General features: G+C 35.7%; 1 protein-coding gene across 25 annotated transcripts in view; it reads right to left on the bottom strand.

Annotated features, from left to right (window-relative positions):
* NRCAM (neuronal cell adhesion molecule) overlaps nt 1-13,825 on the bottom strand; it is a 166,543-nt gene that overhangs the window by 15,857 nt on the left and 136,861 nt on the right. For 15 of the 25 annotated variants that reach the window (XM_076331191.1, XM_076331072.1, XM_076331144.1 and 12 more), the window contains 3 exons: nt 5,935-6,000; nt 5,285-5,410; nt 4,030-4,182 (listed from right to left, as the gene is read on the bottom strand). The exons of 7 other annotated variants lie outside the window; for them this stretch is intronic. In XM_076331191.1, the coding sequence (XP_076187306.1) occupies nt 4,030-4,182; nt 5,285-5,410; nt 5,935-6,000 (345 nt within the window). The remainder of the gene's footprint in view (nt 1-4,029; nt 4,183-5,284; nt 5,411-5,934; nt 6,001-13,825) is intronic. 3 more of the 25 variants (XM_076331171.1, XM_076331181.1, XM_076331249.1) reach the window with 1 other exon arrangement.

The following is a 13,825-nucleotide window of genomic DNA, read 5'->3' as shown; positions in this document are numbered from 1 at the left end:
ACATACTACTTCGCTTTCCACAAACCTCAAAACTATTCTCAACCATTTTACATTAATTAAACTACCAAAATGAAATTGCAAATTATAATTCACACAAACACATCGATTGCATTCTCAAAATGAATAAAAAGCCAAAACTCATTAGCTAAGGCACTCCCATTAGTCTGAAATGGGGAAACAGATGGGTCATTCAAGACTCTAACATTCAATTTAAACTAAAAATCAACAATGAAGCATCCTTTAAAGCCTTATTAAGCATCATGTTTTCTTCCTGTCCTCAAACCCGAACCTCATCCTACAATTTATCATGATTGCCATGATTTAGCATTAGTGAGGACTTAACACAATGCAATTGGGAAGCCTTTCCTTGGCGCTGTTTCTCTCCAAATGCTGACTCTAGCTGGAAGATAGTGTAAATGATAAGCAAACTACACAGGAAGCACTACAGTCACTAATAAGGACAGGAATTATCTGTGCGGTTTGGGGGCTGGATCCCTCCTACTGATCTCCAACACAGTAGGAGGATTTTCCTGGTGAAGCTTATTTTCTACTCCCTTGTTTGCAAACACACTACAGGCAACTGGCCTTAGGATTTGCTGTTGGGAGAAAGTGGGAAGGGTGAGAGGAGTTAGGGATGTGTGCTACAGACAGAAGAAGACATGAAGTGGAGGAAGATGGACATCCATCCAAACCTATCTTGTTCATTCTTCACCTTCTCCTCCAGCCCCAAAACCCAAGAGTTTGAAACTCTGTGAAGAGTTTCCCAATAGACCTCTCTCTATTTGGGAAATAGACACAAAGACCACCTTCCCACATGAATAAGGAAAGTCACGTGCAAAACACTTCCTATGCATAACTCATAAGGCATTTTGGTTCAGCATTTGTTGTTTTTTCTGGCTTCATGAGATAAGGTATTGGATTATTCACAGCCAGTACATTACCAGGATTTTAGTAAGGATCAATAGTACTTCAGATCTCAGCTTAGCAGACACTTCGCACTAGGACCAGATTATATTTGAGACCTTCAGTCAGTCTCTTTGTTCGGATGCTGTGAGTACATCAGCTCTCACGGCTCAATATGTTTCATCCATATCTGCTAGGGAAAGTCCATAGACTTGCTTCCACTGAAGTGGAAGACACAATGCATGAATAGCTTTACACACAGAAATGTGAAAGTCCCAGAGCCCCATAAAGATTTCCACCTCTCCTTAGAGAAGATATGCTTTTAAGGGAAGGCTTATAAAAACACATCAGAGAGCCTATTTTCAATGAAGCATTGACTGTTTTCTAGCCACAATTCCAGGTGATACAGCATAAACTCTTCTCCTTATAAAACGTGTCAGCTTGCTTGGCAGACAGCTAGCTGACAAGAGACTGCACTGGGCTGGCAAGCACACTAACAATAAAATGCGACAATATTCAATTATAGGACAGAATTCAAGCCCATGTCTCAATGTTATTTATTAGTTAAGACAGAGGCTGAGACAGCTAGCTTAGAAACATCAGCTCTCAATGGTCCCAGGTTCCTGAGGGTTTTCCATGGACTGCATGAAAACTCAAAGTACCTCTGATGTCTGGAGACAGTATCTACTTTCCATTCCATACGGAAGACCAATGTGTATTCCACTTTAGAATTACTAGGCTAAAATTAACGCTTTATTTTGCTGCCTCTTTTTGGTCTTACTGGGCAAAGTTATGACTTGATTTTCATTTAAATAGATCAATGAATTTATGTGCCTGGTTATTGTGGATTACGATTAGGAGATTTCCCAGCCTTTGTTTAAGAATATGCTTTCTGATATTTTAGAAACTCTTTCTTCTATGCACAAGAATTTAAACTATTTTTGCATAAAAATGTCTACATGTTATATGACTATATAGCTTATATACATATATATTTATACTTTATATACCATATATAAATATATAAATATATATAAGTGGCAGTCTTAAAAAACAAAATCAAAAAGACAATCTTCCTCTGAATTAAAATCAAATTAAAATAAAATTTTGTTTCCACATTAAGGTTAAAATAATTTTGAGTTTTGCACATATGCATTCATAATAAGGCATTAAAGGTTGTATAATACATACTGTGACAAAATGCAAAAGCACATTTAACATTCAAATGTAGTAAGAAATAGCATCAAGCAAAACAACTCATGCATAAAAATATGCAAGATAGATGGGAAGGAGTAAAGATGAAAACTTACTTATGCAGCTTCCTGTATTCTTTAACTTACTGCATATCCAGTAGGAAAGGGTTTCTAGATCTCAGTGCAACTTTAAAAACAGCACAACATTTCCTGCTTACACTAAGCAAATTATCTGCTTCAGGCAGAAAGACATTTACTCTTGGTGAACAGCTAATGCAGGAGTCAATGGAATACACTTTACTGGTATGCTCCAAAAGATAAACCCACACACTATGAAGATACTCTATAGGAATGCTTGTCAAAGAAAAAAATATGGCAAAAGCCTCATATACCGAATATTGCAGTTTCATTCCTAATTAAGGACATACTACATATTCCAGTATTTTCCTCTTTGTCCACTTCATTTTTTGCGGTGTTTAAAAGCTTCAATCTAGGCTGAAGACAGCGTGACACAACATTTTTCTGTAAGAAATATGCTATGTATACAATTTAATGCTGGACACTGAACCTTTCCATTATCAAGAAGCAGAAAAGAGTGTCTTTAAATTCCCTTCCTCCTTAACTGCTCAAGGATATGAGCCAAGGCGACTGGTTCATTCATGGGTACGCACAGGATTCCTTATCTACTGGCTCAGTATTTTTTGTGCAGAAGGATGCTTTTGGGAAGGTTTCCATTCAGCTTGTTTTGAATTCTGCTATAGTCTTGATCCTTGCTTTACTGCTGCTTTAGGCTTTGGATGTGTATTTGCATAAAATTTTACATATCTGCTTTTATACCACTAGCTATCTCTGGCATAAATAACCTCTGTGTTTAGCCCATACATATTTGCTTGGCACTGTTATTCAGCACCATGTTTTCAAAGCTTTCCTGCAACATGATAAACTGTGAACAGAAATGGAACAAAACAAAGCAAAAAATTATGATTTTAGGAAGTGCTCACTTTCAAACTGGCATATTCATTATTTACTTTGTTGTCTGATAATTATTACATATTGTTCAAGCATATTTTCATATTTAAACTACTTTCTTAAATCATAAGATTCTGGAGTTGGTGAGGCTACTGCTAAATAACTATGCACTGACCAAAATGCTTGGAATGAGCAGAAGTGGCTAGCAAATACACAACAAATAGTAACAGCTGACCAAGAACATGCTATGATGGCAACAACATATTCAGCATAACATCAAAAAACTTCCAATAAAGCCCTTTCTCTGAGTTAAAGGAAAAAGCATTACTGATTTGCTTACGAAGAAATATGACTGAAATATCTACATAAGGAACTTAAACAGCCTTACTGATTCACAGGATATAGTCATGACATCAAAATCTATATAAAACCAGTATATGACAGGAAAAGAAACGTTTACAAGTAGGAATATCTTAACACTGGTATAAATAGATTACATGAGACATCAAATTGAATCTGCACTGCTGATTATGCAAACATTTTAGCTCAGATTTTTTGTATAAAACCTGATCATATACAGATTGTTAGCTTTAAAAATATATACTTGGCTCTATTAAAGCACACGTTATTTAAATATAGCCATCTAATTATATTAATTAGAAACAAATGAAATAGGTCATCTTCAGTGCACAGCACACAGATGGAGTGTAAGCAGTGAGTATCTTGCCCCTAATATAAATAACAGACAAGCAGAGTGAATTGAAAAGATGAAAACATTCATAATCTACATATTAAATATGCTGGCATTAATTTAGGAGTCTATAAAATAATTCAACATTGCTCTAAAAAAAGAACATGCAAAGATGCTAGCTACAACATCTCTTAGCTAGAAGCAGTTCAATGTTTCAGCACTTGGTCTACCGCAATTCTGACTACGATACAGAATTGGTACGGTGTGCCTCACCTGGACCTGTCTCAAACACATCCTCTGAACTCCTAAAACCAGACAGGCCCTCAGCACCAACCCGGACTTTATATGCTGTTCCTGGTGTTAAACCCTTTAACACAAAGAAGCTTCGAGAACCATTTACAATTTCTTTTTTCCAATCTTCTTTGCCTACAAAAATTTTAGGAAGACAACATATTGGAATTTTAATTTTCTCTGTATTACTGAAAGTTTCTAGACAGAATACTATCAACAGTTACTTGACTAAACTATGGATTGGCTGAAAAAAACAACTATTCTCTCAAAAAATAATAAAATCATATAAAATTATGACTTCAAATAATATATTGCATGCAATATATTGAAGAAGACATTGTACATGAATTATGAAACTATTTTAAACATTTGTTCCATTGTACTAGAGAAATACTATTTTCATCTGCTTTTTTAAAAGGCTTATTGAACTTGCAATTATAAAATACATTAAAATAGATTGTAATCATTTAACTAAATTACACTTCTGTAGTTTCAGTCAATATTTACTTTAGTCGAGAAGTTCTACTTCGATATCTGAACCTATCATATTTCCTGATAATTCTCTTATATCTTTTTCTAATACAGTCTCAGCTGCTTCTTTGACCAATATCCAGAAAAACGCATTTATATTCCAATTTTCAGATTGATCATCTTTAGTCATAACTTTAGAAGGATAGAGTATTTGAATAGAAGTATCTTGGGTTGATTAGCTAACTGTGTTTTAATTATTACTGGTATTATCAAAGATTAAAACCTGGTTTTATGCCAATGAAAGTACGTAAGTTGGTTGATACCTTCTTTTAAGGTTTAATTTAACAAAGAATATTGTTTTGATTGGCTCTCTTATTTAATTCTTTCTTTTTCCTGAATTGGACATAATTTAGGAAAACTGTTATATCCTATTTTAACGCAAGTAATCATATTTTTACACATGTAATGACTGCATGATAAACAACTTCATGCAAACTACATTTTTAGAAGTTCACGTTCAGAAGAATCTATAAAATAATACAAAGGAACAAAGGCTGATATTCCATCTAAGCATCAAATACCTGCTACACATCGATGTTCATTAAAATGAAAATTATTTGATCTTCCCGATCAAAGTGAAAAATAATTCTTCTAGACATTTAAGAGCTATCATTAACACTGGGTCAATTTAGGACCACATTCACTATAAAAATCTTTGAAAATATATCTGAACACTTTAGCAAAATTTAATGAAATGACTTCTTACTGCCTGCTACACCATATTCAACATAAAAGTTCACATGATCTGGTCCCTCATACTCCCAACTGATATTGGCATAGGTCTCAGCGGCAGCTGTTGTAACATTTCTGATCCTTGGATAAAGTGGTTGCACTGAATACACAATAGAAAAACAAAGCAGAATACAAAATTGTGACTTCATACATTAAGAAAAATTGATTTTAAGAAGTTACTACGTTAATTTAGACCATATACAGGGTAAGTATAGTACATTTGTCATTGTTTCCATTACTGGAAATTAGTGGCTAAAGTAACGTATTTGGTAATTGAATCCTAGGCAGTTACTACACTATGAAATTATGAAGTAAAATCTGTGTACTCTACTGAGCGTGTCCTGTATCACAAAAACTGCCAAATACTTAAAAATACCTAATTGCCAAAATTCTGGAAAACATTATTTCTATTCATCTAGAAGTAAAATGCAGACAGCTGGAAAGTGAGAACGTTGTCAGGGTAACGGGAAAGGGCAGGAGAGAACGGAGTTACGGCGTTACGAAGGTGATACACACCTCCCTTTACTCCCCGTGTCACTGAATGGACTGCAAATGCCTCAACTGCAAGCCCTTATAGGATTTTGTCTCTATTGCATTGATAATGATAAAAAAGGAAGACAATACCCTTATAGAATGTTGGACGGACAGTGTGCATGACTGGGGAGGTTGCAAAAAGGGTTTCTGAATATCCTTCACCATCAGAGATAGTAGGAAAGAAAAAATAAAGAGTAAAAACACTTTGCATTAAAAAGTAACATTTAAATAATACAGTAAAACCTTACCTGTTAAATGAACAACACATGCACACTCTAAGTTCATGCAGGGTTCAATTAGTTTTACTTGTTAAAATATGAAACAGCTAAGTGATACACATGTATGTGAAATCAAACTGAAGTATGTGTGTACTGACACCTTTACTTTCACAGAATATTTCTGAAATCAGCTTCATTAACATTATGGATTCACGGCACCTTTAGACACTGGAACATTAGACATCAGATATTGGAAACCAGTATCAAAATACTCTGGTGTGAAGGACACAAATCACTGGAATGCAAGAAGCTGTTCATTTTAAGGTACTGTGTCTTACTGTTGACATTCTCGTTAGACAACAGTACTTTTCACAGATACGCATAATACCCACGCCTACGAAAAGAAGTGCTTCTCTCTTTAGCATCCTGTAATTCGCCGCTTCTTTGCTCATACCTTAATTCTTTGTTCTCCAATTATACTTGTTACAAATGGATGTATATTTCAGTATTTTTGTTTGCCTAATATTAATGAAAAATAGATTTTAACAGTTCTAATACTGTAATAGTGCAGATACAAAAAGGATGCTCCTCAAAGGCATGAAATTAGTTTTCAGTGAAAATGCCTCACTCGGTTTGCCACTGACATTTCTATCCTGCTAAAAATATCTTTTCTGTTGGAAACAATATCAAAAACACTTCTCCCCAAAAGGACCGTGAAACATCAGAGGCAAAAACCTAGCCTCAGTAAAGACAAATGGAAGAATTCTAATGGCTTCACCTACACCAGAAAATAAAATGGGCAAAAGCCTGTTCTCAAGGCAAGAGGTGCTGCACAGATTTTATCTATGTACTTCAGTTATTTTGTCCTTAAAACAGAATGGCCTTGTCCACATGGCTGACCAGAAGAAATTCCAAATTAGATTCGAAGAGAAAATGGCTTACTTTGGCATAGTAAAATAAATAAATCTGTATATAAGCCCCGAAACACAGACTAAATAATGAGTACTATGTCTAGAAAACTAGTTTCTGAGTCTTTTTAAAAAATACCTAAATGATGCAAATTCCATCAATTCTCCTGCAAATGTATTCTCATGATTACAAATTCTCACAATTATCAGACTTTTTATGCCCATACATGCATCAAACTTTTCTTCGTAACTCTATTCCAGTAGTACTCATTCAACTATTCAATCTGTATTAACTAATTACTCCCACACTTGATGTCTTTGTAGGTAAGCTGTGCTTATATATTTTATATATCATTTCTTTCACCAACCAAAAATAATAAGGAAAATATTATTTAAATAATAAAGAATATATTTATTTCTTGGCTAAAACCACCTGAACAAAATCAAACAGAAAGCATTAGATTTTAAAAAAAGCCATCTAGGCTACTAAGTCAACAACAAACCCCCTAAGAAATACCAGAGCCAGGGCTGTCTATGGGAAATCTAGTATGTAACCATATACACTATGGTAATGCATGGGGATTAGATTCTGCTTCTCTGTGCCACTTGAAGGTAGCAAGTGGAAAGAATAGCAGGCTCTAAATTTAGAAAGGTGCAGAGTCTGAGATTGCAGACAGGATATATAAACTTCCTTCCTCATTTGCACATAGGAACAGCTGTTTGTTACAATCAGCATCTAAGCGTTTGTTCTGTGCCAAGAAAACAACTGGTTTGTATTCTAAATGCGACTTTGTTTTCTTCATTAAATCGTATTTTCTCAAACCCATCCTTTCCTGGATTTTGCTCTTCCATAAAACATGTCTAATTAGCAGCACAACTGTATGACTGATATTTGTCATCGATGTTGAAGACAGAAGAAACTATTAGCAATAATCTGTTTTAAACTCTTGCAAACAGAGGCCACAGAATTACACCTAACTTCTCCCTCCTCATGCCCGAGCACTTGGGGATGAAGGAAACCATCTCATCTTTTGGAAAGACAGCTTCTGTAACACTAAGCAAATTCGATAATCACCTTCTTGTAAAACCTCAATTTCATCTTGTGTTTTGGGTTTTTTTCCCCATCTCCAATTTCCAGTTTCTGCTCTGATTAAAGAGTTGCCTGCTAGATTAAAGACCTGGTATTTGGTAAATATCTTTCTGTTCATATGATTGTATATAACAATTAAGTTGGCTCTGAAAATTACCTCAATTTCCTTGGTGTCTTAGTTTCTAAATCCTCTCAAGTGACTGATTTATGCTTACATTTATCATATGTACTCTTTTCTCATTCTTACCAAGAGCTGTTTGTATAGATTTATGCATGTGTAGTATTTGGTCAGATTTAAGTTCTGTTTTTTTCTATTGAATACAGTGCACCAAGAAATTTGTTCAGTAGCACATTTATTTTGAAAATCATTATTTTTGTAATTCTTCTCTTTTTCACTAGTGCTTGATCTAATCTTCCAGCAGGCCTGGAAAGTTTTAGTTAAGTTTGTTAAATGTGCCCTGTTTGCAACATGAATACATGCATAAGAAGATAAAAGATGGCTGATGGATCCTCAGGTGATGAAAGCCTAGAGTTGAAGTGCTTACAACATTTAAAGCTTGTCTCCAATCTACCCAGACTCTTGTCTTCTCAATCAGCACACCTCTAATTATAATTAACCTCTTAGTTCTTCAGTAGGTTTCCCAGCACTGCTCACAAATGCGAAATGTGTAATTGTCAGTTGGCAGAAACGCTCGGCATGTGCAAGCGCCAGTTGGTAAAAAGGGGGGGCAGAAAGCTTTGTCTTGGGGAGCAGGGCTTTTTCAGTAGCGGAGCACTGTGCTCTCTTGATCTGTAATCATGCACGACGCTGTGCAGCAGCGCTGACAAAAGCGTCACTCTAAAACTGATGGGAATGGATTGTTAATAAGTTACAGTTTTTATACAGACTGACTCTTATTCAGCTACCTCCAGTAAATTAAACTCTTTTATCCACGCTACGATATGATGCAAAATTTAGCTGGCACTTCTCAGTATGGTTTCATTCCTGTAGTGAGATATGATATGAAAGCATTTGCCAATTGTTGAGAAAGAGGCCTAGGCTCAAAGTAAAACTTTCCTTTCTTTTCAAATTAATTCCAGTGCTTTTTTTAGTGGAGTTTTTTGTAGAGTTATATTTAATCTTCCAGCCTTTCAGGAACACAGTTCCTCCAAATAACACAGTTACACTTGGGCTGCAGATTCAACAGAATTTAGTAAGATGTGACATGAGATAACAATGGATTTTAACCACAAAATAGGTACTCTCAAGATTTAGTTCAGCAGAACAATAAATTAAATAATCCCCAAGTGACTAAACTTTAGGAGTTTTCATGGGATTCACCTGATCTCCAAGAAAAAATGGCAGGTAAGTGACAAGCACACATTTGAAGATTGGTGTCAAATGGAAAAAAAAACCCGCAAAGCAACATATCATAGACAATTAGTTAAAATGCATATATAAAGAGAAAAACAAATTAAAAGGAAAAACCCCATACCCACACACAAGAAAAGATGAAGGAAAAAGGTAATAGATTCAGCCAGAGCCTGTAAGACACAGAGAAGGGTTTTGCTTTTGTTTGCTTTTTAACCTACAACTTTTACAGTATGAAATTCAAGCCCTAGTATAACAGTAGGAGTGAATTCCATTTCTGGCAGTGAGAGATGGGCATTAGTCACTTCTAAGATTATTTGGGCAACTCCAAGAGCATTCCTGTAGTGCAATACATACAGAAGACAAAGAAGAAATGCAAGAAATCGTTTCACCGATAAGCATTTAGTGTGGCATGGATTTTGCATGACGTCTGTGAAGCGAAAGGTATTTGCAGGAATTTTTGCATTGCAGTAATTATAATTTTCTCTTGTCTAGCATGCAAAGCATCATCATTGTTCCCAGTAGATTAAAAGAGGACAAAACAGTAGTTCTGCGTAGCAGGCTGTACTGAAAGAATCACATAGATATCTCATGGAGAAGTCCACATGGAAAGAGTGGTTGAAGGAGCAGTACAAAAATACTATAATCAACTTGAAAAGAAAAAGCAGCTTGAACTTGTTAGCAAAAAATATGGAGACATTCTGTGAAATGATTCAAAGAGGGAGGGAAAACAGACGGTGGGCAGGGAAAATGATTTAAAGAACAGCATTTTGTACGGAACAAAGAAAATTGACATGATCCTATCTTCTATGAAGAGATCAGAAATATTAACTCAGCTGAGAATGATTTCTAGCCTACAATGAAGAGCTACATATTGGAGATTCAGTCAGAAAAAAAGAATAGTTTCAAACCCAGAGGCTAGACTACTTGTTTTTCTCCCTTGCAACAAAAGTATTTCTGTCAATAATACTTGAGACGCGAAGTTCACATGAAGAAGGCAGACCAGACCGAGTAGTGCATTGACAGGAAGCGTTAGCTTCAATTAAAGGTAACTGTGATCTCACAACCTTATTTTAATTACAGTTCAGGACTGCCAGTTACCAGTGTCTGCGTGCATGCAGACTACAAGACCTTGCTTTCAAATAAAAATGTTGACTAAATCACAAAGAAACTGAAAAGTGAAACAAGAAGGCTTGTGAAATGTAGAGACTGACATGTCATGGCATGACTCCCTACACTTCAGCTTACCACAAACACAATAACGAGGCCCTGTGACCGTTTATTTTAATCAGCAACTTTCGTTTCTACCACTGGTCAAATTTGTATTCTCTTCCTTCTTCTGTAGTCCAGTTATTTAAAACTTCTAGTGGAAAAGGGTAGGAAAGACTTGACTCCAGTGATTGCCTGAGTCACCTTCCAGCTGCTACTATAATTATTTTATATGTAATCGGGTTCTTATTCCCCAATTTTTCTCACACCTCTGTTACCTCATGCCTGTTAGATGCATACTGCTTATCTAATACTGGGTATAATACATTATGTTTTACATATGCAGTTTTCAGACACACTTAGAATACAGGTTGCTAAGAAGAAAAACAATTATTTTTTCTTTGTAGTGCCATAATTCGATCAAATTTAAGTCATTCATAACATCAAAGTATCAGAAAGGAAAAAAGATAGTGCAAGTCAAATAGGAATATCAACTATAACAGGATAGCTTGCCTATCTAGTAAAATAATGTGTCTCATAATTTACTCATGTGGGCTTGTGAGAGAATGACATGGATCTCCTCTGTTAAGTTTCCCTTAGAGAAGAAAAACACCCTCAATTCTTGTAATTTGCCAAGATCCATTGCATTTCTGCTATTTGATGCAATGGCACTGTTTGTCCAAAGAACTTTTTTATTAGGATGGTGCCCATATTACAGGGAGACAATAATTTCCTCCTTATACTGCCCGCCATTTGAATAGAGTTTCTAAGTTTTATTCAAGCTACAGAAAAAAAAAGATTCCTTTATCTAAATCCCTTATCCTTGACCTCATATTTCACGTTTTCATCTAAAATTGTTATTTTACCTTATGGGAAAAATGCACAAAACTTGCTTCTCTACATATTGGTCTAGAATATACTGGATATCTTTACTTAACACCAGTACAGTCGTTATAATTAGACAAACTCAGTTGGGACAAATATTAAAAGTGTCAAGCGTAGCAGTAAGCGGACTGTGTTTACTTTCATTGTGTTTAAAGTAATAGAAGACAATGAAGGGCCCATGCCTGTCTAAAAAGATGGCAAAAGACACACGGTGCCAAGAGGCAGGGAATGTATTTCAAGACTACAATAAAAATATTGATACACTCTAAAATCCTTAGATTTACCATGGCAGTATTTCCGTCTGCACTTTAATATATAGTTTCACTCTGAGAAGTGAAGTATGCCCCAAGTGGCACAGCTCACCCAGGTTTAAATTATTTTAATTCCTCCAGGACCTTGTGTCTAATGTTTCTGACTGGCCAAGCTGCAAGTCTTCAGGGGCAGCTAGCCAGTAGAAAACACCAAGTGCAGAAATTTCAGTGCAATTCAGGCTGGCTGAATCTGGGACCTATTGTCTTCTTAACTTCCAAGATGAATGCACTCAAATTGAAAGAGAAAGGATAATTACATTTTTCTGGTAAGTTCTACCGTTCAAAATGAAAAACTGAGATCTTTTTGATAGATCACAAGAAGGTTAGGAATATCTAAATTTCACCTTCTCCTTTGTGTGGCTTTGGGTCCACATTAATAAGAACTGTATATAGGTATAGGCCCTCCTGCACATAACGGAGGAGTAAAAATTCACTGCTGGGTACGGCTTCTTCTTGAGTGGGTTGAGTATTTCCATCTTCCAAATCCACCCGCTCATGAGACCAAATAATTTGGCACTTGATCCTGATAATACGATCCTCCTTTTCCTTCCCCATAGTCCCTGATCAGTAGTGAAACAGTTAACACGTTAATGTAAGTAACCACTGAGAACATTCATCTCAGACCTGCAGCAACTCAGATGTCCTAACAGATGTCATGGCTTTAGTTCCACCCTGTTTGCAGTTCCAAAGTTTTCTTTGCAATTGTGAGAGCTAGATGCTACAGGAATATGTGGAAACTTTGAAACCATAAACGGCATGGAACCAAACGAAGACATCTGCTTAGTTTTCAGAGAATCTGAGATGACAGCTCTGAAATGTGAGCTGCTCCAGCTGATCTTACAAATAAGATGCTTTCTGCTAGCCACAGACTGTGATACAGCTATAATTAGACCTCAGTTTCACACAGAGAATCCATTTTTCCTTGCATGAGTTTTTATAGTCAGCTATAAATAATGGGAACTTAATTTACATTTCTGCTGTTAATGTCCAGGACTACAAGCCAGTTTTATTGTTCCAATCTGTGCTGACTTCTCAGCTACAACTAGACTAAAAAACAGTAGAAGGACGTGTCATTAAAATAAATCCACAACTCCATACACTTACCAGAAATGCAACTGATAGTAGAATATATTATATATACACATATATATATTATATATGCACAAATGCATGCATACATACATATATATATATATATTATGATTTATACCAGACTGAGTGACTGAAGTTCTTTTTTATGGCTATTATCATTCAAAACACCTGATCATGAAGTGGAAAGAAAATATATGTAAAACAATTTATGCTATCAGTTCCAAGTTTGTAAAAAAAAAAAATGTTGGGTATTTCATGTACAGAGTTTGATTTGGGATGTTTATGGTCTGAGAATCTGAAGCACAAATGTTCATTAGTGTTAATGACACCTCTGTGATAAAATGGCACATACGTATAGAGACACCTTTCTGACTTACATCTACCTAACAATCCTCAGGACAATCTTTGCTTCTGACAGTAAAGGTATCAAAATTCATAAAAACTGTCTGCAAAAATGTGAAGAACACCTTGTTTGGCGGAAGAACTGCATCATAAAGAACTAAGTATTACTGAATTCAAGAATAAGGAAGATAATACGTTCCCCTCACTGAAATATCCCCTCAAGCACTCACTCACAAGACCTGTGAACCTGAGACAGCAGGAAGCCATTTGCCTCTATATTCAATCTGATACTCGAACCAAGAAGTGTACAGAGGGTATTGTCAGTCATCTGTCTCCTATGCACAGTTGGCTTGCAAATGAAATAAACGTGATCAAATGGGTAGCATTCATCAGCAGTGAGAACAAGAATGCACCTATTTTTTTTAAAACAAAAAATGCACGTGGCACAGGCAGTAAAAAAATCTCCTTTGCGAAAGTGCTGTTTTTTCTACTCCAGCTAATCAGTGCTAGTGCACCTGGATTCTGAATATTTATGACAGTGACATACATCTGTTAAATGTTCAGAAATAATTAGA

This window comes from Aptenodytes patagonicus, chromosome 1, assembly GCF_965638725.1.
Source record: "Aptenodytes patagonicus chromosome 1, bAptPat1.pri.cur, whole genome shotgun sequence".
Classification (NCBI taxonomy): domain Eukaryota; kingdom Metazoa; phylum Chordata; class Aves; order Sphenisciformes; family Spheniscidae; genus Aptenodytes; species Aptenodytes patagonicus.
Note: the sequence above shows the minus strand (reverse complement) of the source record. Positions and strands in the feature narration are given on the sequence as shown.